The sequence below is a fragment of the Leguminivora glycinivorella genome, chromosome 18, assembly GCF_023078275.1.
Source record: "Leguminivora glycinivorella isolate SPB_JAAS2020 chromosome 18, LegGlyc_1.1, whole genome shotgun sequence".
Taxonomy (NCBI): domain Eukaryota; kingdom Metazoa; phylum Arthropoda; class Insecta; order Lepidoptera; family Tortricidae; genus Leguminivora; species Leguminivora glycinivorella.
Window position 1 is genome coordinate 12,773,896 of NC_062988.1, and position 25,946 is coordinate 12,799,841.

Sequence of the window (25,946 nt, forward strand, 5' to 3'; positions counted from 1 at the left end):
TACGGTACAGCAGGGCATATCTCGACTGGGGAGCAAATGTAACTCGTCCATTTTTTCTATGTTTTACGATGTTTTCATTATTAAATAGAGTGTCCACCGGTTAAATATGGTAGGCGTGTTGAAAATGAAAATAAATTTATTGGTTACAATATAAACGTGTTATACAAGACATGGTTGGAATCTCCAAGTAAGTAAAATTATACTTGTAGAAGGAGATCCCGCTCTTCCTACCATAGTTACTTACATAGTAACCGAAAATCTACTTACAGAAATTGAAAATATTACAAACTATACTTAACCTAGGTTAGTTTGTATATATGTGTGTGTGTGTGTGTGTGTGTGTGTGTGTGTATGTGTGTGTGTGTATGTGTGTGTGTGTGTGTGTGTGTGTGTGTGTGTGTGTGTGTGTGTGTGTGTGTGTGTGTGTGTGTGTGTGTGCGTGGTGTGCGTGTGTGTGTGTGTGTGTGTGTGTGTGTGTGTGTGTGTGTGTGTGTGTGTGTGTGTGTGTGTGTGTGTGTGTGTGTGTGTGAGTGTAAGTGAGTGTGTGTGTGGAGAGAAAGAGTGTATGCGTGTCTTGCGTGTGTATGGTTGCTACATATTAACCAAATTAAATTAAATTAAATTAAATTGTATTTATTGTTTTTGTAGAAGTGCTTCTGTTTCCTCGTAATCAATTTTTTTTATCCATTCAAGTATAACTTTTTTACAATTGTATAAATGCAAAGGGTATATAGAAATAATTTTATTTATGCTATTATATAGATGAACAGATTGGTTTGTAAATTGTTTTCTGGCATATAACGATTTAGTAGGTGGCTTAGCAATTACATTAGGTGTCCGCCTCCGTGTTAATGTGAGAGGATTAAATTGGGTTGTTTTATGTGTCCTTAGTACAGTCAACAAGACATAAAGTTTCCTCAGCGTAAGTACCTCACAATCCTTATATAGTTGAGTAGTAGGGTATCTATAGGGTTTTGAGTGTATGACTTTAAGAAGGCATCTTTGACTCCTTTCAGCGTCAGTCATAACAGATTGTGCTAGTGTTAAATAGACTTGTTTAAGTAAAGCTTTAGATGCCACATGTTTTAAAATTTTAAATATCCAGATCAACTTTCGAATTCGACCAGCTATAAATTCAATATGTGGATGCCATGAAAGTCTCTGATCTAGCATTACTCCAAGATACTTAGTAGAGCTTACTCTTGCTAGATCGTTACAGACACATTCTAGAGTATTCTGAAGGTTACAAGTATGAATTTTTAATTTAAGAGAATCGGGTGGTTGCGTATTTTTATATTTTGTAAAACATATGTAATTTGTTTTAGAAACGTTTAGTGTCAGAAGATTATCATTTAACCACGAAAATATATATTGAAGACCGTGCTCTGCTTTATCGAAAACGCCAGCCCAGGTTTTATCACTAAAAATAACCACGGTATCATCTGCGTAGGAGAAAATCTCCCCGCCGTCAATTTCAAGAGTCGATAAATCATTGATATATGCGAGAAAAAGAGTAGGGCCTAGCACACTTCCCTGGGGAACGCCATACGTGATATCTCTTTTTCCACTCACGTGATTACCAATTTTAACAATTTGACAGCGGCCCCGAAGGTAGCTATCCAAGAGCTGTAGGGGTTTTCCTCTTATACCCATGGTTTCGAGCTTATGTACAAGTCTACTTCAGTGGATACATTGGAACTCAACATTATAGTGTAATAATGGAAAAAAAGGACTAGTTACAATTGCCCCCAGTCGAGATTTGCCCCTCAATAATTTTTATAACAAACAAAAACTGATAGGTCATTATTCAAAGCTAGAGAGTACTGCTTTATTTATTTGTCTTCAAACTAGCCATGTATTGACGAATTGAAATATTTTTTGATATACTAACATTTTTCTCCGTCAACTGGTCGTTAAGACCGTAGAGGAGCGTCACAGGCACTTTGACGTTGGTCAGGTCGTATGGCTTCACTTCACCGTACAGCCCGTTCTCCCATGACGTGAAGACGCCTGGAAATAAGATTGAAATACGGTTTTCAAAAGACTTATACATATAAATGAATAAAGAAAGTGTATGTAAAAGAAGTTGAAGGATAGGAGTAGGAAGGGGAAAGGGAATTTTTTATGCGGAATCTTATGAAAGCGAGGTAAGCGAAAGTTATTTGTCAGGATCGTAACAGAGGGAAATACGTGTCTCTGCGTACCCTTCTGGGAAACAGGCGTGAATATGTACATGCGTCTTTGCCTTTGGCTAGTCTGTGGCCAAGAGTAAGCCCATTTATAGTAAAAAAAAGACGTAAATTAGAAATGCTGAAAACGAAAATTTAAGGCTTTTCCAAATCTGAAAAAAAAAATGACTGAGAACCATCACTAGTAAACCTGTCTTTACAATAAAACTTCCAATGTGTTTGACCCCTTTTAATAACTGTGCCACATGCAGACACACACCAAATCTGATTTTGCACCGGGTTGTAAAAATAGAGGACTTTTTTGGCAAACACCGAGAGAATAGCTTTTTGCTGAAAATATAATGAAATCAAAAGGTATACTTACTTGACATAGCAATTTTGGCAAAGTGTTCTAGTTGTCGCCACGAGGCCGGTTGCATTCTGACCATAATGACGCTTGACATCATCTGAAAAATAATGGATAGATATAAAATAGTACTTAAATAACAAAATTAACATTTTGAAAAAACCCCCGACCCCGACATAGTGGACCGATTTTCATGAAACATGAAACACTCCCGACTAACTTAGCTTTCAGACAAAAAAAAAACTAAATCTAAATTGGTTCATCCGTTCGGGAGCAACGATGCCACAGACAGACACACACACACACACACACAGACAGACAGACAAACAGACAGACAGACAGACAGACAGACACGTCAAACTTATAACACCCCTTCGTTTTTCCGTCGGGGGTTAAAAATATAAAATGGCACAAAACATTCAAAGCACTGGGTGCTGGTGGCCTAGCAGAGTAAGAGCATGCGATTTTCAACCCGAAGGTCGCGGGTTCAAACCCTGGTTCGTATTCTACATTCTACTTTACCAATTAATTTTTCGAAATTTATGCACTTGATATATGCCATTTGCTTTTTAGTGAAGGAAATCATCGTGAGCAAACCAGACTGTTCCCGATAGAGCAGTTTGCATGCTATTAAGTCTATTTCACTACAAGAAGTACTGGCAATGTCTGAACTAGGATGACAAATACACAAACGTTTCTGAGAAAATACTATACCCTATATCTATACCCCTAAAACCGGGTGGGGAAATGGTCCCTTTTTTCGATGGTCAATAGATCAATACTCACTGGATCGTTCTGCTCGTAATCGTCACCAACGATAGTATACACAATCTGCAGGCACAGGTCCTGGCGAGGGTCCCGCGAGTTACACAAGTTCCCGAGGATGGTGTTCATGAGCTCCTGTTGTAGATTCACTGATATCAAGCCTCGTTGCCGCATGGTAGCCTGGGGAATAGGCGTTCGAATGAGTCACTTTATTGCTTACCATAAGGACGAGATTTTCTTGTATCTTTATATGAGAAACCGATCAAAACGTCTTTACGGCAAACGGCTAGCGACAAAGTGCGCCGTTTGCTGGAAAATTACACAATTACAGACGTAAGGCATTGCTATCACGATCAATACAGGCGCAGTGATAAATCCATATCTATTTAAGCAGAGCAATTCGATGAAAATCATACATGTTATGCGTTTTTTTTAGCTCGAAAAGAAAATTAGGTGTAATTTAAGAGAGCCTAAGAAAAGAACAATAAATAGATAAAAAGGGAAGCGAATCTTAACTCATAACTCACAGGTACATTAATAGTCTTGATGAACAAGTCCGTGAAAGGCCTGACGTTGTCCAGGTACACGGCGGGCGCCAGAGCCACCATGGCGATGATTTTCTCGTTGTACTCGGGCCGTTGGGCCATCATTGTGAAGAAGCTGGTGGTTCCCATGGAGTAGCCCACGTACATTATTTTGGGAAGACCGGTGATGTTCAGGATCTTGTCTATCATGGCTGGTATGTCGTATTTGCCGTGCTCGTGGAAGCTGGAATTGTTTACGTCACGTTTATATGAGCAATGAGCATGCGTGTGAGCCTAATAAATATTTAACACTAAGATTGCCAGATCATAAAGAAATACTGCGTTCTAACCTCGGACAGATACAAATCAGAGAAAAAAATCAAGAAGTGAGTAAAAAATCAATGTGATCATTATTAAATACGCTGCCTTAAGGGTCGATTTAGAAAGATCGACCTAAAAAAATCAAGAAGTGAGTAAAAAATCAATGTGATCATTATTAAATACGCTGCCTTAAGGGTCGATTTAGAAAGATCGACCTAGTCCTAGATCGTGTACCTACTGATACTAAAGAGCAATAAAAATTGGTCTCTATATGGAGAACCCATACGACGTGATCAGTTTATATTTCTCATACCGTTTTAGTTTCCGTGTTAGTTATATAGTAAGAAATTGCATGTCATTAAATATCTACCTGTACTCCCAAAACGCGGGATTGTTTCTTGTCAGATTCTGATGCGAAGTGTAGACATTGCCTCTGAGGTTTCCAAGCCATACGTCATAGCCTGCGTCAGCTAAGAGATAACCTGGAACAAAAACACATTTCAAATGCTAAGTCAATATTTTTATCATGTCAGTAGGCCTGTCGTATATCGCCTATCATTATAAGCTTATAATGATAGGCGAAAATATCGATTTTTAGACGAAGTTCCCAAAAACTCCACAATTAATGGTCATGTCATTTTAAGTTGAGTTCCTATCATTTAATCCAACCTTAGGGCCAGGTACTTATACCACTTAACAGACACGTCAACATCACGCAGCAGAAGTCTATGGAAACTACATTTGTTAACTAAATAACCTTCCAAGTATCGTACCAAGACTCCTCTCAGGTCCCATGATGATAAAGTCCCCGCTGCACCCCAAAAGTCCATGGACAACGAGCACAGCCCTCTTCCCTTTAGACGAGTCTGACCGGCGCGCTGACCTCCTCCCGGTTGGTATTCTGTGCATTTGGAGGATGTAACCATCGGGTGTTCGCACTCGGTGCTTCTCGTTTGGGTAGCCGGCTGCCGTTATGAGTTGTGGCTGAAAAAAAAAACGAAAATGTCAAAGGTAGGAATTTTTAGAGAGTAGTCTGATGGGTCGCTATCGCTATAGCGAAAATTTATCCCCGCCTCCATCAGATGGAAACACCATCTCCCTCGCTAAATGCGTCAGTCGGCCTGTCATATCTCACTCATACAACCATGGTACGCGTTTATTTACACGAGCTTCGACTGTGTGCGTAGGAACGCGCCTCTTTCATATCTGATCGCCATTGTCCGAGGTGTGGCTTCAATAAGAAACATGGACCGACACCGTGGTACCTTTTGATAAAAACGTCACATATTTTTTCTTCATCTTCGTCTCATGATCCTCATAATTATATTTGTACGTGTAAAAGAATCGTTTATTTTAAACAAGAAAACAAAAGGCAATTTTCTTAGCAATTAGTTACTGTCTTGAAAGCGGTTGTTTACAAAGTTTTCATTAAATAATGACGAAGCGCATTATGCACCAATGCAAGGTCACTACATAGGCTCGTGTCATCGTAAGAATGTAAGTAAGCGCTGTTTTCTCTAGTGCAATAATGCTAGGAATTATAGTTCTTCTGGTATCACGAGATGATGATTAAGTTCTTTGTGATTAGAGGTTTTTTTATGCTGATTTTACAACGCGTGTAAATTTAATTTTCATCAGTTTCATCACACTCGCTCGTAAACGGTGTTATTACATGTCTGCATACTGATACGTAATGAGCTATTGTGGTGGAGCCTTCCACGACCTGTCAAAAATTACAAGATGGCGGACGAATGTTTGAAATGTCAGCGTAGATATTTCAATACATTAAGTTTAAAATTTGGTTATTACTTCGTGAGTGCTACGAAAAAATATTGTGGAAGTATATCACGGGCGGCTGAAGGATTACAAACTCGAGTACCCGAGCCTTCGGCGTCGGGCTTCAAACAGCCTCCCGTTCGTAATCCTTCACTTTCCGCCCTTGATACACAATGTACCTACTATTCTGTAGTGGATGGTGTTGGTGTTACAAGAGCATTTCTTTTTTTTTGCCACTTTTATGAAATGTGATATTTTTGAAAAAAAATATGCTATTTCTACTCAGAATTACTAGCTTTTTCAATCCTAGTAGTTCAAAAAATTGTCCCATACGATTTTTTCTTATTTTGTTACCATTTTCCGTACATGTTGAATGGGGTAACAAAAGAGGAAAGTAACAAAAATGTATGGAAGTTCTGGGACACTTTTTGTCTCCCAGTGAGATTGAAAGTACTCGTGATTCTGAGTACAATTGACTTAAAATTCCCTAAAACATTGACATGACATTTTTCTATCACCTATGGACCGATCGGCGATTGGCCCTAGTCACACCTGATGGAAAGTGAAGACAGTCTAAGGTGGAGCTCACCGATTCAGTAATAGCCTATTCACTCTTGTTTTATAGAGACCGAGATCGTATTTTTCAGGGAACACTGGTGGTGGGAGCGTATTCCATTCCTTTGAAGTCTGCATCACAACATTTTTCGTAGTTTCATGTTTACGGCAAAAGGCATACACTGTGAATCCTGAGAGTAGCAACGACGGGGTGTTATAAGTTTGACGTGTCTGTCTGTCTGACTGTGGCATCGTAGCTCTCGAACGGATGAAGATGAACCGATTTAGATTTTTTTTTGAAAGCTGATTGTTCTAGCCATGTTTCATGAAAATCGGTCCACTATATCGGGGTTTTTTTTTTTAATTTTAATTTTGTGGTTAGGTTATAGATAAATACATTAAGTTGATTAGCACTGTACCTAGATGAATGAGTAAAGCTAGAAGCTTTTCGTAGGTCACGGCTGGCAAGTGGACTCACCTTGGGCGACCTCGTTAGTGCAGTTTACTTACCTCAACCCGTTTTATTATTTTTAATAACGTAGCCCTAATGTATTTTTTTTTCTAATAAAATAATAAATAAGGCTGCTTTAAGGCGGGTATACACACTGTGTGGAGGGGCTGAGAATTTCCTGACCCCTTCCTTCTTTCTTAAAGTCCCGTGGTGAAGGCTATCGGCTGGCAAACTGTGACTTCAATATCACAATTTCGCTTTCTTTCAACCCCTTAATTGACTAGAGTGGCATGAAACCTTGAGCAGTTTCATGTGCTCTGTCTACCCCATTTGGGAATACAGGCGTTTTTTTTTCTTATTATAAATGGGCTTACTCTTGGCCACAGACTAGCCAAAGCCAAGACGTGGCCTACGATGGAGTGAGCTCGTCCAGAAGATGCCTGTTCACTGATTTGAAGGTTGCCAGGTTATATGAGCTTGGGCGTGCGTTTAGGATGGAAGGTCTCCACGGAAGACCAGCGTCAAGATACCTGGTAGGTAACTTGACATAATGTTGAGGGGAGACCTTTTCAGTGACGTTTATGTTAATACTAGCTTTTGCCCGCGGCTTCGCTGGCGTTACGGCCCAGCCACGACATTGGTCTAAGCGCGGCAGCGGCAAGCGGCAGCCATACGTGCGAATGAAAAGTCCCATCGCTGTGTCTCGCTTCAATGTATGGCCGCCGCTCGCCGCTGTCGCGCTTAGACCAATGTCGTGGCTGAGCCGTTAGACAGAGACAAATGTAGCCTATGTCACTCTCCATCCCTGACCATACACTTTCCCATTTATAATATTAGTATGGATTAATAAAAGTGTAGACAATAGACGTTAAGGAATCTACGGCCTCAACTCAATACATTTATTTTAACTATTTCTTCTTCCTTTCTTTTAAGTATGTAATTATGTGTATGTATGTATGTTCACATTGGGTGAGAATTCACACATTACTCCAGTGTTTGACTGAGATCTATTTGTATCGCTAGAATTAATTTAGCCGGTCAAAAAATTGTTCAAGCTCGTCGCGATTTAACTAAACTCTCGTTTGCAATATTTAACTTGTGCCCCATGTTGCACAGTGCACTATAAGTGGTTGTTATTTTATTATTAAATTTGCCTATCTAAACCCACCTTTACAAAGTACGGTCAGGGTTAACCAGAGCCACAAATTCAGGGCATACCTCAGTATCTATATCTAGTCTTGTACTCAAGTTGACCCTGAACTAGTACCTAGGCCTAAATTTCTATAAACGGTATAATGATCGTTATTAATGTTAATGATACGTAAAACGTTCGATGACTAAGAGAGTTATGGATATTGATTACTATAATAATTCGTTTTCAAGGCAATGAAAAGGTATTTAGTAAAAATGACAAAGGTTTGTTATTTGTCGCAAAACGTATAATAATAAAATATTAAAAACTCTACGGCTACGGCTGTTCTTCCTGTTGCCATTTTTTTGTTGGAAGTCGCAAATTTAAAAATTATCGAAATATTAACTCGTTATCATTATCGTGAACGTGATATTTGTCGCTAAAATGGACATTTAAAAAAAAAATAAGTGTAATAAATTTACGTTTCTTTATAGTCTGACTAGCTTTTGCCCGCGGCTTCGCTCGCGCTAAATTCCAAAATTACAGTCCGGTCCATACAAACGTCCACTCCCCATTTTAGGGATGTGGGGGGTTGGAAAAAGACAAAAAGTAGCCTATGTCACTCTCCATCCTTTAAACTATCTCCACTCAAAAAATCACGTCAATTCGTTGCTCCGATTTGCCGTGAAAGACGGACAAACAAACAGACACACACACTTTCCCGTTTATAATATTAGTATGGATAGTATGGATTACAGAATAATTTAATTTAACATTTACTTTTTAGTTAAGTAAGTAAATAAAATAAAATTTCGCAGGATTTTTGATAATGTAGTCAGTTTTTGTTGTAAAATTATTTCCTTAAACCTTGAAAATACTCAAAGAAACTTCCGTAGTTCTCTTAACTTGGTTGTGATGAGCCCTAAATATCATTTATGTCTTAATTACGAGTCATAATATGTATATGCAGTCCTTTTGTTTAAGCTATGATGTTAATCAAGAGATTCTGTAGACGAGCATAATTGCTATGTTTAATTAGTCTTATACTTCCGGTACTTTGATGTTCATTTATTTCATGTTGATTTCAAGGAAATAATATACCTATAAGGTACCCATTTTTCCACTGAACACGCCGACCGGTGGACACTCTATTTAATAATGCAAACATTGTAAAACAAGAAAAAATGGACCAGTTACGTTTGCCCCCCCCCCCCCACCGTTGAGATTTGCCCCGCTGTACCTTAGGGCAACTCGCTAGTAACTAGCCACCCCCCAGTAACTGACCACATTATACTAAAATTATTCAATTAAGACTTCTATAATATATCCACACACTTCAAGTAAACCATGATGATAACAGCAGTTATCTCAAGTACTCAAGTATTACCTATTTAGTCCATGGGCCAGCTGGTCCAATTTTGCCAAACGGTATAATTTGGGGGTACTAAGTTTCCTTTTTACAGCAGTTAGGTAGGCTTATAAGGATGTTAAAAAACTATGATTGCCATCTCAAAATGGTAGCTAAACAAAATGGCCGCCAATCCAAGATGGCGGATATTGAGTTTTAAAAAATCGACCATAACTCCAAAAGTATTGGTCCGATTTCATTTTTCTATTTTTTAAACGAAAGCTCTTTTTGTGTACTTAAATACTTGTCATATTCTATGTTTCGCTAAATTCAACCATTAGTTAGTAATTAACGAAAAATGTAAAAAAAAATATTTTTTTCTAAGACTTTCTGTCAAAAATCATGTTTCCAAAAATACCTTGCATATTCTAATAAATATTTAAATGCAGAAAAATAGTGCCATTAATCACCTTTGATTTGATGTATAAAAGATACAGATTTAATTTACAAAAACACATAGAGGCTTAAATTTAAAGCTGCCTTCGTTGAAATTCACCGTTGTGCATACAGTACTAAAAGCTTCAGGTTGGAGTGCATAGAGTACTAAAAGATGTGTGCAGTTAGGCTGCATACAGTACTAAAAGATGTTGTAGAGTACAAATATGCTATTTTTAGTTTATTTTAGCAATTATACAATTATAATAATAGTATTGAACATGATAGTATCCATGAGTTTGTGGGTATTCGATAGTACCTACTAGGATAAAATTTGTTTAGATACCATATGTGCAACACACCTCAATGATGAAAATTAAGTATTTAAGTGTACTAGGTATATGACGAACATGTGTCGAGACTGTCAAGATAGAACCATTAACCTTTTGACCGCCACGGACGGTCACGGTGGTCACCGTAAATTCTTGCCAAGGACGCCAACGATACGGACGCCAAATGCAATGAAATTGGGACTCCGTAATGCCTAATTTCGCTCATATATTCGCGAATTCGCAATGCAATTCGGTTTCGATTGTGCTTGGGAGACGGAATACTCCGTCATCATCTCGCGTTTAAGGGTTAAGATCGTATTCCGGATTGAAAATCGTTCCGCATTCAAGGACTCTCAGATTTGAAAAAAAAACCTACGCACGAGCGGGTTAGTGAAGAGCACCCCAGAATTCGGGAAAACTTTAGAAATGTTCTTTAGTACAGCATTAATAGATATTCCTTACCTATATTTTACCGATTACTAAACAACGAAGCCGTGAAATACCGGTTGGACAAACTTTGAGACATTTATCACCGCTTAAAGTAGAGCCAAATATTATTAACATGTATTGTTGGTCATTACCGAACGAAAAATGTTAGACGTTAATAACAGACGTTTTAATTACCTATTCACGTGAGTTGAATTTTCATAACAGGTGTACCAAAATGCGAATTTTTCTATGCAACCTGCTATTGAATCAGAAGAAAAGTTTGCACCCGTATCGACGAATCTCAATTATTAGAGAGGAACTCCGGGGTTATGCAATTTGGCCAAGTTTTTAAACAGGAAGGCATTTATAAAAGCCTCAATAGGGATGATAGATTATAAATGTATGCCTCAATTATCTTCGATATGCGGATAACATCGTCATCTTCAAAGAAGCACATGTTCCCCGTCAGATGCTGGAGGAACTGTATGCCGTCGGTGAGTGTTGGGCTAAAGTAGTTAAACATATGTACAAATTGAAAGTTACGGCAAGGACAGGCTTATCCAAAGCTCCATATATCAGCCTTTATAACAAGTAACAGAGGACAAGTTATCCGGAACAACCAATAAAGCTTGGGTTAAGGAATCCCATAAACGACTAACAGAGGTAAGTCATAATAACAAAATCATCCTTCAATCAAATGGACCAAAGGACACAGTGGATCTCGAGGTGATGATGTGGTCTACGAGCTGGCCAGGCAGCTGGGGTCGACTGCCGATTCTCCTGATGCCCCTCAACAAGGTATGCTCAATAGGAAACTACACACAGCACACTGGCAAAACCAGATCAAATGCTGCTTTCAAACAAGCCAAGCCTAGCATCAATGGAAAACCCACAAAGACGCTGCTTCAACTAGGAAAAGTCCGCATGAGAATGGTAACCATCAATGTCAGAACAGGTCGTAGACTATTTAACAAACATATTTTCATAACAGATGCTATGAACATTCCTCTGTGACGAGGGTGCCTCTCACCTGGTGATGGAGTGAGTGGCTCCATACAGGAAAAAACATATCGGATCCCCGAGAGACCTCTCCAAAGTTCTCCTACTCAACATTAAAGATCTAATAGGATTTCTCGAGGAGATAAGCGGGCAGGACTAGCTAAATCCCCCTCATCACGCAAAATAGGCACAAACGTCGAGTTGAGGCGAACCATACACAATACAGAGACTTGGGTCGGCCTCGCTGCCGGCGGAGATCACAGGGAGGACTTGGATGGCCTTTTCTAGGCTAAAGGACGTATTAAGGGCCAGAATACCAGTCACTGAAGACCAACATGTTTGATCAGTGTGTAACTGGGTACTTCCCACCGTGACATAAGCTTGCGAGACGTGGACACTAACAATGTACTAAATGAAGAGGCTAAAAGTTGCATATAGAGCACAACACGTTCGGTATGTCTTTCTACGATGGAAGCGAAACGAGATGATGTTGATGCGGCGACGGGTCAGAGTTATAGAGATCGGATTGCTACTATAAAATGGGCTTCGGTCGGGCCAGGGCACGCAAGTCTTGATTGGAGGTGGAATATGCGTGTATTGTTTTGGAAGCATAGCCCAGAAACAAGACCTGCCATAAAAGTTCGAAAAATTAGGAGAAAATTAATCTGTTACCTGTGATTGTCTTGAAGGCTTGATATTAGTGATATTGGCTCTACAATCTACATTAGCAGTAATAAGTAATATATTTCTGTGCGTAGGTGAATTAAGGTTTATTCGGTAGGTACCTATATCACGTTGTTTATTAGTAGTCGGATACTTCATAGATATGCCTTATTAATGCATTATATATATTTTATATTTTTCTTTTGGGGTGTGTTCTTCACCTTTTGTATGCAAGGATTATTTTAACTAAATATAAGTTTTCTCGAACACGGATCAGAGATCGCTTAACCTTTTAAACGCCAAATAGTAAAAAAGAATATGTCGTGCCCCGGACACCAGACAGACGTGAATCGCGATTATTTGAGCAAAATTAGGCGTTAAGAAGGCCCGCTTGGGTCCCAAATGTAATTGGCAAAACTGATGGTCCTTAGGAAGCATTTCCAACGACGGCCATATCCCACCATGGTGGTCAAAAGGTTAATGTGATGAGATAGGAACTCAACAATGTCTAGTTTATTTATTTTGTATTATCTCGGTTGGTTGGCGCTGCATAACTAAAGAAATTTTATACATATAATCAAATATCTAAAACTGTACTTTACGTCCTATGAGTCCTATGACGTATTTTATTATATTCTTAAAGCTAATAAATTTCGGATACTATCATGTTCAGTTCTTTTCTTAATAAAATTGTAAGTACAATTGCAGAAATATCATATAAATATATATAATCATGTCTTTATTAGTATTCTTTACATATCCCGCACCTTTTTTGGTCTTCTCTGTTTGGCCTAAAGGTTGACTGGTAGAGAATGCAATGTAGCATGAAGTCCGCCTTTTGTAACTGTATATTTTTACTGTGCAATAAAGTTTCAATAAATAAATAAATATACTAAAAACAGCATATTAGTAATCTACAACTTCGACCTGAAGCTTTTAGTACTGTATGCACAACGGTGAATCTCAACGAAGACAGAATTAAAATTAAGCCTCTATGTGTTTACGTAAATTAAGTCTGTATCTTTTATACATCAAATTAAAGGTGAATATAGGCACTATTTTTCTGCATTTAAATATTTATTAAAATATGCAAGATATTTTGTAGAAACATGATTTTTGACAAAAAGTCTTAGAAAAAAAGATATTTTTTTTACATTTTTCGTTAATTACTAACTAATGGTTGAATTTATCGAAACAATGAATATGACAAGTATTTGAGTACACAAAAAGAGCTTTCGTTTGAAAAAAAGAAAATTGAAATCGGACCAATACTTCTGGCGTTCTGGTCGATTTTTTAAAACTCAATATCCGCCATCTTGGATTGGCGGCCATTTTGTTTAGCTACCATTTTGAGATGGCAATCATGGTTTTTTAACATCCTTATAAGCCTACCTAACTGCTGTAAAAAGGAAACTTAGTACCCCCAAATTATACCGACTTCTTCACTGGCCCATGGACTAATTTATCCACATAAGGATTTTTTAAACCTTTTTTTTCGTCACAGACCACTTTCACGATTGAAATGATTCCATGGATCCCTGTCAACAAATATTCTGAGAAAAGAAATGGTAAGGGTAACATAACGTAATTAACTAATTACTATTTAAAAAAACCCCTGCCTGTGTGGTGACGGGTTAAGAATTTCACCACCCCTTTTCTTCCCGTGGGTGTCGTAGAAGGCGACTATGGGATATCGGTCAAATTGTGGCGTAGGCGAGAGGCTGGCAACCTGTCACTGCAATGTCACAGTTTCGTTTCCTTTCAACCCCTTATTTGCCAAGAGTGGCACTGAAGCTTTAGTAGTTTCATGTGCTCTGCCTACCCCTTTATGGGATACAGGCGTGATTGTACGTGTTTGTCTGTCTGTTTGCCTGTCTGTCTGTCTGTCTGTCTGTCTGTCTGTCTGTCTGTGGCATCGTAGCTCCCGAACGGATAGACCGATTTTAATTTAGTTTTTTTTTGTTTGAAAGCTGCGTTAGTCAGGAGTGTTTTTCATGAAAATCGGTCCACTATGTCGGGGTTTTTTCAAAATTATAATTTTGTGGTTATATGAGTTTCAAGTACGACAGGCCTTCGTATTTAAAAAGGAACAAAATGTTGCTTATTTCTTACAATTAACATATTCAATTATTCATATCAATCTCTGATTTGTATTTACCTAATGTACTTCGACTGACATAATAGCAATGAGGAAAAATCTACAAGACGCTGCCTGCATTTTAGTGAGCCCTAAGTGGTAAGCCACGCGTTTAATAGCTTATTAAACGTTGTGTACTTACCACTTTGCAAAACTGTTTTTATGTTCATTAAGTTTTGTTTGGTTTTGGTTGGACCTTAACCTAAACTGGACCCAACTAGCAAACCGTAAACCTTATTAGTATACCTAGATATTTTTCTGGCACGAACGTCTTAGTGCTTGACAAAATAAACATCGACCATCCTTTTATCGATAAATAGCCTTACATAAGGTTATTAATTACCCCTAATAATAATCTCTAAAATCTTGAATAATCATGTAAGAAATTATGTAAAGTATTAAAATCCCATTTATTTTCAGACATGTGATATTTGTATAAAAGTTAGCGATGAACTAAATATCGGAAGGAAGTCACTAGTATCACTTCTTTCGTGCCAGAAAAAGGGTACGTAGCAAAATGTCGAAAACCAAATGTCCGAAGTACGAAATTCCGAAAGACATGATATCGATAATCAAAATTGCTAATGTACCTACGAAATTCCTAAAGATGCATGTCCTACTACACTTTTAATCGAACGATCTCATTTTCGAAAGTCAATATTCCTTTGTCCTTAATGCCTTACACCAATACTTCGAAAGTCGATACATCTATTTCTTAAAATTGCTACATTCAAAAATCCTAATGATTATTTTTTGAAGAGAATTACTATATCTAAGTAATTCATGTTCAGTATGGGGACTTATAGGGTTCTGTAATAGTTTCCCAAGCTGTTTTAGACATTAGCTAGCTTTTAAGTTTAGTCTTAGTTTCTAATATAATTATGTACCTAAATACATTCATGTAAATAAAGAGGTAATTATAATTTAAAAAAAAACAGACTTAGAATAAAACAAGATGTATTTATAAAGGTGTATTTTGTACATTAATTAATTTAACTTAACATACGACAAACATCTTTCGAAATTTCGTAATTAATAAATTTTAAACTTAGGTCAACTAAACGTAGAAAAAATGTCCATAGTAATTTCGTACATTAGCAGTATTGTCCTTTCGGCTTTCTAAAAATAGGCCTCCTAATCATAGGACATGCATCTGTAGGAATTTCGTACATTAGCAATTTTGATTTTCGATTTCATGTCTTTCGGAATTTCGTACTTCGGACATTTGATTTTCGACATTGTGCTATGTACCCCAGAAAAATATCTAGGTGTAGTTATTAAGAGGGGGTAGAGCAGGGAGAATTTTCAGAATCTGTCAAATTACCCCATTACACACACAAACACCCTTCACTCACACTACCTCAATTTACTGTGAAAGGTCAGTGACCCTTAATTTTTTTCAAGAGTGTTATTTTGAGTTTGTAGTCAACTACTGACCTCCTTTGAGAAATTAAAACTGTAAAAAAGGTAGCATACAAGAAGACAGAGAAAAAATACGCGTCATCTAGCTTTCCTTCTCTGTCCATGTCTCATGTGACTTTAATTTACCTAAATATGTAGATAACAAAATAATAAAATAATAATTATGTATAAAATCAAATTAACAAATCTAAATGACATATCATATGTAATATAATCAATGAATGCATCTTTCAATTAAATATTCGAAATTATAACTAGACTGAAATTGTAATAATCTTAATTTAATTGCTGTTAAATAATTTTATTGATGAACGTGTAATATTTATAATATTATTAATAAAATTTCTATGTCTATGTCTATGTCTAACGTTCCTTACTCAGTTGATTGTTTACCTAGGTGTATTTCAAATTACTTTGCACTTCATTTTGCGTTACTTTTCTATACTTAGATTAAAAATCGTCAGCCTGCCTATCCCCGCAAACATTTTTCAAAGACGTGTGTGAAGGCCGATACCTCCAGGCAAACAATTATGGTCGCGTGCTAAATGATAAAACATCAGCCCTATCGCTTTATTTGTAAGTGCGATAGGGACGGTCCGATGTTTTATCATTTATCGCGCGACCATGATTGCCCTGCAGGTCTTCAGAGGCCTGAGCTGTGCATTACGTATATGCGGGTTGTATTAAAGACTATCAGATATTTTCTTTATTCTTTTTGGTCGTTTTAGCTTCGTTTTTTTATCATTTAGTTTATACAAAAATAAAGCATGTGTATAAAATAAAAACCTAATGAATAGAGTACAGCTAGCAGCAGTCAAGTCAGAGACCCAAAGGAAGACAGGGAATATCGACGCATATCTTATCATATCCAATACCGCCATCGCTATCTGCATCAGACTCTTGATCTTACCTAATTTCCTAGTCTCTTCTCTTAATTTCAGTTTCTTGAGTTGAAAATGTTGAAACTCATACTTAGCATTAAATAAAACACAAATACATATAAAATCACAATATAATTTTAAATTATGGCTTAGGCCCTGTACCAGTTGCAGTCGCCACGTCTGTAAAGCCACTTGCAGTTTCTTTTAAATGGCTAAATACCTAGATGTTATGTCATAAACATCTGTGACGTGACTGAAAATTAAAAAACATCGCTCAGAGATAAGGTTCAAATTAGCATGGCAAAAAATACAACAGTGCAGTCAAAATACCATCAAAATACGAAAAAGCAAATATCAATGTCGCCGTATTTCAGGCAATAAGGGCTGTTTTCTCAAATATGAAAAAATCTCAAAAGCAGAACTTTATTAAGACTTTCTAGGAAAATTATTTTGAACTTGATAGGTAGAACAATTTATAAAAGTTTTACAGAAAAAAATTCTGAACTAAGTTTGTAACTATATGAAAAGCATTGTTTTATCTCAGATTGCATATTTTAGTATCGTAACGATTTTTCTTTCAAATAATTAGAGAATTATTAGAAAAGGTTCACGGTGTCTGCCGTAAACTGGGGTTACATTGACCAATTTGGGAATTTAAACTTCTCTAGCTTCTACATTTAATGGGTATTTTTACCCATTAAATGTAGAAGTTAGAGAAGTATAAATTCCATAATTGGTCAATGTAACGTAACAAAGAAAGAAAAAAATGGGACCATCAACTTTTTTAGTCTTTTCCTGCTAAAAATATAGAAAGGTAACAAAATAATGTACGCAAAAAAAACGATGTTATCAAACTTAAACTGACATTGGGGTTACTTTGATACCCTATGTATTTTTTAAATGGTAATCGAATGTAATCCCTTACAAAAGTATTTTATCTCAAGAAAAGATAAAAAACGGTTCGCAGAGTCAAATATTACAACTCTTTAACGCTATTTTGGGGTTACTTTGATTAAAAATAAAAATTGCAATTGTTTCAATATTTATCACAAGAAGAGATCAAATTATCAGTCTCAACAAGTACCGTGACATAATCAGACAATAATCAACTATGTGTCATTATGGTCAATGTTACCCCATGCAAGTGATCAAAGACACCCCACATAGTAAATAATTAGTAATAAATGCCTAGTTTGACTTTATGATACAACACTCAATACAATGGTATAGCTAAACACATGTCTGGCAAGCTAATGTTCACTGTGAACCTTTTACTTTAATACCCACTACGTTAGTTTAGAAGTTATTTAAACATGAAAAATAGCAACAAACTATGCTTATATTTTGACACGTTATCCGCACTGCCCACGACCATACTTACTTGTTCACTGCGTCAGAGCACCATAATATATAACTATAAAGGTTGGTTTAGGGTTATCATATGTCTAGATTTCGATAAATTTATTTTATTAATACATTACCGACTACTCATAACATATTAGTTCCTTATTTTTTGATAAAATAAATATAATATGCTCGTGACAGGTCAGGTTTTGTTCGTAATCCAAAAAAGTCAACCCTAGCACTTTTCCCTATTCACCCCCTTCCCGACCCCATTCACCCCAACGTTAGGGTGAGCGAAAATTACTAAATAAAACGACATATTTTCAAAGACAACCCGGAGTTCACACCGCTGGAAGATTTTTTGTGTAAAAAATTATCATGGCACATATAGAAAAACTGCTATCGACGTTCAAAAGTCGGTTTTGGCCCTATTCACCACAAATTAAGTTAGTTCATACCCGTTCCGACCCCATGAACCCAAAATCTTCAGAAAATGATGTACTAAGTAGCCCAAAGTACAGCGCCATCCTAGGTGAATTGGGTAACTAATTTATGCAAACTACTTAAGTCGCAATAGATGTCATTTCATTTAGTATTTTGGAGGTAACTAGTAAAGATAATTTAGTTTTACAATTGTGCGAAAATAGATTCTCATTTGGCCGGATTTTTTAACCGAATTTCAAAATTCAAAAGGTTATAAATGTATAGTTTTTTTTAAATATCACTCCTGGTCCAATTTAATATCCCACAAATATTAACGGCAAACTGATAATGACTTAAGTATTTTTGAAATAAATTTGTGACAAATGTGGGTAGTTTAGTAATTAGGCGCCGACTGATTGTGGGTAGGTTATATTTTCGCTCTCTGCTAATAAATCTTGTATGGAACGGACGTGTTTTCTTTGGTGCCTCTTCATCAGCGCTGATCTTCGGCTGGGAGCATACCTTACAAAATTGAATGCCGAAAAAAAGTTTATCAGCAAAAATTACTTACTTGAAAATAAAGTCATAACCGTTTTCATACTTATGCATTGAAATAGATATCACGCACGAAAGTAAGAACGACAAGGCCTCCTGGTGGCTGAGCCGGGAATCGAACCCGCCATCTCTCTCGCTATACCCTAATCCTCTAAGTGCCACTTGCACCAACGAATATGGAGGGTTAACCTGAGGGTTAACCCACCATTTTACATGGAATTTGACAGTTGACAGCCCACTAACCCTGAGTTAAGTGGTTGGTGCAAAAGGGCCTTAAAGATTCATATACGAGGTGGTCAAAATGTGCCTATCAGAGATAACATACACTAGAGAAATTTCGTCGGGTACCACACGGCGGGCGGGTGGCCTAGTGGTAATGACGTTAGCTGCGTAAGCTGAAGACCCGGGTTCGATTCCCGGCTCGGCCACCAGTGGGCCTTATCGTTTTTTATGTATGTATGTGAACACTTTATTGTACATAAGACAAGTTAGGACATAAAAATACAGTATAGTTATGGTGTACAAAGGCGAACTTATACCTATAAGGGATCTCTTCCAACCTTTGAGCGAATTGAGAATTTATTATTTATATAAACTTGAAAATAACAAATCAAAAATTATTCAATAAAATAATTTTATTTCTTCCCTAGATGTATAGTTTCATACTTATGATTTTTATTTTAAAGTAATCCGTTTATTATTATTATTTTATTATTTATTTATTCATAATAAACAATTACACTTATGCTGTACAATTAATGCGCCAAACGGGAATAACCAGTTTGTTGGCGCTGCGCTCAGTTCTAACTTTAATCCTTACTGGTTGATAGGTAACTGTTTACATGTTGTGTCTTATGTGAATACTATTGTTAGTAGAGATAAAGCATGCAACTATGTTAGGACAATATTTTGAACTAAAGTGTTTATAGCTACTAATACCTATTAGTTACATATTTCGCTTAAAGTTAAAGTTAAAAGTTATATTATAGCAACCATGGGTGATTTTTGTGGACTTAAGTAGAAACGTTGACTTGTGGTTGACAGAAGTGTGATTAACATTTCTAAATGTTAATTTATTGTATCTAGTCTAACTACGAAGCAATACATTGACGTATAAATTGCGTCCATATACAGAGAGGTCATTCATAAAAACATCACTTTAGGTAAGTTATATATCTTTTATACAATTTGACAACCATTGACTACACATCCCAATTCACCCCTCTTCCGACCCTAATCACCCCCTTCGTAAACCTATTCACCCCCTTTACGACCCGTTTCCCCCATTATTGATCCTATTCACCCCTCAGGCCGCGAATATTTGTTCATCCCGTAAAAGTTCCCCAACACAGTTGCATCGCTTTCTTCATGAAAACCATTATAAAAATGAAAATATGTCTTATGATTTTCTGTTAAACATAAACTTTAGAACTATAGGTATACACTACATTCAAAAGGATAATGAACAAATTCTTAGCAAAATTTCACACAAAAATGAAGTTAAAATGAGTAAAAAATCCAATAAATTTGAATGCCTACTTTGACAGACATTTTCATGTCTGTAAATATATTATTTACATAAATCATAAAATATATTATTTAAATATAATAGCATTATATACCCCGGGAACCCTATTCACCCCAAATTACGGTATTTATTAAATTGTCAATATGTAAATTGTCAATATGGAAAGTACGGAACGGAACCCTACACTGACCGTGGTCCGATGCGCTCTTGGTCGGTTTTTCTTATATAAAATAATATAAAAATTCACCTCCCAATTTATAATAAGTTTTTTTGCAAAAAAATCATTTTTGGCACAGGCTTTACCTTAGCCGACTGTACCTTTCTTTCAAAAATCATCTATTGCTCTCCGAGATGTCTCTAAATACCACTTACTCAATGGGGATACGACGTTTCATAACAGAGTTCCTCTGACCACCTTTCTGCTCCATCATCAGATCACCTCCATGATACCAGAATATTGCATTGTCACGTGATTTACATAAGTGAGCAAAATTTCAGCTCAATCGCAAATCGGAAAGCGGGTCAAATTTAGCTTCTACGTTTTGGCCCAAACTAAGATAAATACTAACAAGGCAAGTTGAATAAAAGCTTGTAAAAAGGCTTCTGATATCAGATTTGTAATAAGTTTACTTGTCATAGTTTATCAACAGATGAGACAGACATATGCACTGACAATACTTCACGTGTTTCGTGAGATGTCAAATCACCTCACACAATTTACCGCTCTAAGGCAACTAAGGTAGGGTTTGTTATTGCACTTTAATTACATATTAATGATTTCTAGCCCGTAAGATATATATTTGCTTTAACAATGGATAGATATTTATGCGAGTGAGAGTGTAATTTAGATTTTTATTTATAAGGAATCAAATATTTTTAAGCTACCCGATCATACAGATATTTCTGCGGATAAGGACACTCCCCACATCTGCCGTCTAGCAATCGTAGCGTCGGGCCAACTGTATGGCTAAGCCGCGCCGACGCGGCGTCTTTTTCCATACAGTTGGCCCGACGCTACGCTCGCGAGACGCTAGAAAGAGAGACGATGTTTTTGCCGGTCACGGAGCATCACAAATTTTTGCCGGGAATATGTCGTCATATACTTATGGTCCCTTATAGAAAATTAGATATTTTTGCACGGCCGTTCATAGTCATATAATTATGCTGGTGACTGTTCCATGAATATTTGGTCTAGTCTAGTTGAGTGGAGAAGTACCATTCAAAACGAGCGTTAACTTTCTAAACAACAATATATTTAGGTACTTTATAATTATTATTGTTTTCAACTTACGGTTACGTGTTCGTGGTATGCACAGAGTAAATCTTTAATGAAATTGAGACATTTTTTTATATATACAATTAAATTTGAACTAGAACCATTAAACCTATACCCGCTCGCATTCCCTTTTTCTATTCTAAGTAAGAATCAGTTAATAAGTATCTGAATATATGTATGAATAAATTAAATTGTAATTGTTTACATACAACCTGTGAAGTTTGGTTGACAAAATTTGACGTAGGTGCTGTCATATATATTTTTAAAATGACGTACTGTTAATACCAGCGTAATGAAAATGTATTCCGATGAGTAAAAGAAAACATGAAACTTTTTTCAATTTAACCGAACTAGAATGAAATCATTTATACTCATTCGGTTGTGTTCGTTATTTTCTTTAATAATGTGATATATTTTTATTTATTTTTTATGCACAAGCCATGCACCTTTAAACTTTAAATGAGATTGGATCTCCACCTGACATTATTGATTTACCCTACTTATTTTGAGCACAGTTTTACACTGGTATGGTTTTTCGTGTACGTATACTATTTTCTGTCAAAATATTTGTCAAATTTAAACGTCAACGCGGAGCGACCTGCGACACGTCTGCCTCCGATGAGCCGCTCAGGGCGTCTAATCGAAAGGAGAATTCTGACAGCAATAGCGAATGTATGGAAATTTTACGATAGTTTAAATTTAAGGTAAAATTTCTTTGTTGCCTTTGAGCGACCCCTCTTAAGTAAAATAAATACTGCGTGTATAGTAAACACCCCTATATAAAATACAGTATGTAAGCCATACGGTCGTTAAAATAAACCATACAAAGAATTCATTAGTGTTATCATTATTTAAGAGGCGTTTTTAAGTTACTCTTAATTTTCACCCCCATAATTAATTTTTAACCCCCGACGCAAAAACGACGGGGTGCTACAAGTTTGACGTGTCTGTATCTTTGTCTGTTTGTGTGTGTGTGTCTGTCTGTGGCATCGTAGCTCCTGAACGGATGAACCGATTTAGATTTCGTTTTTTTGTTTGTTTGAAAGCTGAATTAGTCGGGACTTCAGGAGCGTTCTTATCTATGTTTCATGAAAATCGGTCCAATATGTCGGGGATTTTTATCAAAAATTTAATTTCGTGGTAAGGTTATTGAAAATTTACGCGTGTGTGTTTGCTTTACATTGGATTTTTAAGGGGCGTAAGAATATTCCAAATTTGACTCTTTAAATCATTGGTCAATCGCTCTCGTTACTATTATACTCTAGGCTTTTTGAGGTGGGGCAAAAAGAAACATAAGACGAATGTGTTGCTGTGCTGCCCCTCTCCCCTGGATTTGACGTCCGGAGTCGCCCTCTCCATTTATTAAAGAAGTCCGTATTGCTGTGATGTAATACCTATGTGGATGACCCCATATAATTGCATTAGAAATTACCACGAAAATTATCAGTAATTTATTTTAGAGTGTAATAAACTTTTTTGATTTAAACATGTAAAAAAAAACCGATCAAGTGCGAGTCGGACTCGCTCACCGAGGGTTCCGTACAAACTTTCAACATCTATCGGCAAATTGAGTAAACTAATGTGCGCGAGCTAGTATGGAGGATGATTTTTATAGAATAATTGTTTATTGCGTGAACCGATGAAAATGAAAATGAAATATTAATTTTTCAAGTAGGCATATTACAATGCGCATATGAACGTCAAATAAAGCTACGCCGGTTCTAACCCTACGCCTCAGCCTCGAGAAGATTTCAGTCCCCCCTCAGCCATACCATTTAACCATTTTGCCTCTATTTGAAAGCAGGTAATTTAATTGTTATTTTGTTAAAAAATACAGGTACAATAAACACCCGAAAGGGTGTTGAAATTGAAAATGTAAATCTGAAAGGTTTTTTATAAATAAAATAAAAAGTTTTCAAGATACGTGTACGATTTTATTTTTCCTGTAATATTGCCCCCTTTCATTTAGGCCATTTTCTCTCATTTATATTAATTAATTAAAAAAAATACTTTCAACTTGTAGAGGTTCACAATGTTTATAACTATTCTAAATTTCATATCGATAGCATACCTAAGTAGTTCTCGAGATATTTAACAATGTGACAGACGGACAGAGTCGCACCATAAGGGTTCCTGTTGTACCTTTTTAGTACGGAACCCTAAAAAGGAGCTCCGACAATTTTTAATATAGGTATTATATAATGGTGGTTTATTTTATTAAATTCAGAGAAAAATAAATGTCTATCAGTTCTATCAGGCGCATTCAATTTCACCTCCGGAAGTAGGTACATATTTTACCTACATATATTAAACGTTTATATAAAAAATATATGTATTTTATTTGGAGGTCACGTAATCATCCATACTATACTAATATTATAAATGGGAAAGTGGTTAGTTACCCTGATTAGAAAAAAATACGTACCTACATTATAATATATTATACAATCGTACATAACCGGAAATAAGCGATCAGGTTCCGCCCTGTTAGTCACCTAATGGGTCTTGCAATTATTTGACAGAATTAGATAGTACACAAATTATATTCTGATTTAGGTGATTTTGGGAACAAGAGTACAGTCACCTGTATCTCTACTAATGATGCGCGAATTTTCGAGTTTTAGTCGTAAGAGGTCGAGAGAGGAGGAGAGTAGGGGAGCGTTCAAGTATTACGTAACGCAATTTGGGGGGAGGGAGGGGCCTTGTAAAACGTTACGATCCGTTACAAGGGCGTTTTTTTTAAATCTAAAGACGTGATATAATAAAATAGACCCGAGCGAAGCTCGGTCGCCCAGATATTGAAAACATTATACGACCAAAAAAGAAGGTTAATGACAGGTCACAGGTTATAAAATAAACGTATGTGCCTACTAGTTACCATAATTTTAACATTTCGCAACATTAAAGCGGTATGGTAATTAAAATACCGTTTGCAAGTACATAAGTCATTGTTTACCAACAAACACCAACAGCTATTAACATCATTTGATATCAATTATATCAATTTGTGATTTCTTAATCATAATAAGTTATCAGATTGAAACTGGTTGTGGTCACGCTCCCGAAGCTATTTTTGATATTTCTATTGTCACAGTAATTACCACGTTAAAGCTAGGAACATACTACGCGTACGTCCGTCGTAAATCGACCGCGGACGGGGATCTGGACAATGAATATACACTTAACCGTGCAAACTATCGGTCGACGGACGTGGACGTGGCCTTGAGCGCATGGACGTCCGATCGAAATCTGGCTCGCTGGATGTTTTGTGACCGTGCATACTGATCGGTCGCGGTCGCGGTCGATTTACGACGGACGTCCTTTCTTTATGAATGAGTCCTGATACTTGATTTTTCTTCTCTCTCTGTTATTGATCTGTATGTTCCATGTATGGTCTGTTTTGATCTTGTCATAAGTAGTTTTAAGTTTAGTTTTAATTATGGGTGCCCTGAAAATCAGTGCCGTGTCTCTTAGACATGGTCTACGCTGAGCGGCATCCTATTTGGTATACCGGTTCACTCTATTTGTATTGTGTTGTACCTATACTGTTCTTATACCAAATAAATATTTTTTCTTTCTTTCTTTCTTTCTTTCTAGTATGTTCCTAGCTTAATTCTCACGTGTTGTAAGGTTTATGAGATGACTCAGAAGTCGGAACTAAAGGCTTATAACCTACTACTACTAACTTTTGCCCGCGGCTTCGCTCGCGTTAGAAAGAGACAAAAAGTACCCTATGTCACTCTCCATCCCTTCACATATCTCCACTAAAAAAATCACGTCAATTTGTCGCTCCGTTTTGCCGTGAAAGACGGACAAACAGACACACACACTTTCCTATTTGTATATTAGTATGGATATCAAAATACCTTTACCAGTACATACCTACATATTATACATATCATACATACATAAAAACTGACCTTTCTTATATAGTTTTTAGACTATTGATCAAATATAAAAATAATATTTTGGGTCGTCCTAGGTACCTGCTTAGCTCGAAATTTAGGTATTTCTATTTTTAAGCAGTGTTCAGTCAAAGAAATATTCGAGAAGAAATTATTTGTATCTATATAAAAACAACGTGGTTGCCGATGTACATATGCATTTTGGGTCAT

At 36.6% G+C, this 25,946-nt stretch overlaps 2 protein-coding genes across 3 annotated transcripts in view; one reads left to right on the forward strand and one right to left on the reverse strand.

The window, feature by feature from the left end:
- Positions 1-25,946, forward strand: part of LOC125235772 (protein cramped) — a 115,314-nt gene that overhangs the window by 1,418 nt on the left and 87,950 nt on the right. The gene's annotated exons all lie outside the window — the stretch shown is intronic.
- Positions 1-25,946, reverse strand: part of LOC125235773 (lipase 1-like) — a 61,465-nt gene that overhangs the window by 258 nt on the left and 35,261 nt on the right. The window contains exons 2-7 of the mRNA XM_048142359.1: positions 4,919-5,129; positions 4,516-4,627; positions 3,828-4,068; positions 3,322-3,480; positions 2,554-2,635; positions 1,892-2,010 (exon numbers count right to left, since the gene is read on the reverse strand). Coding sequence (XP_047998316.1) covers positions 1,892-2,010; positions 2,554-2,635; positions 3,322-3,480; positions 3,828-4,068; positions 4,516-4,627; positions 4,919-5,129 — 924 coding nt within the window. The remainder of the gene's footprint in view (positions 1-1,891; positions 2,011-2,553; positions 2,636-3,321; positions 3,481-3,827; positions 4,069-4,515; positions 4,628-4,918; positions 5,130-25,946) is intronic.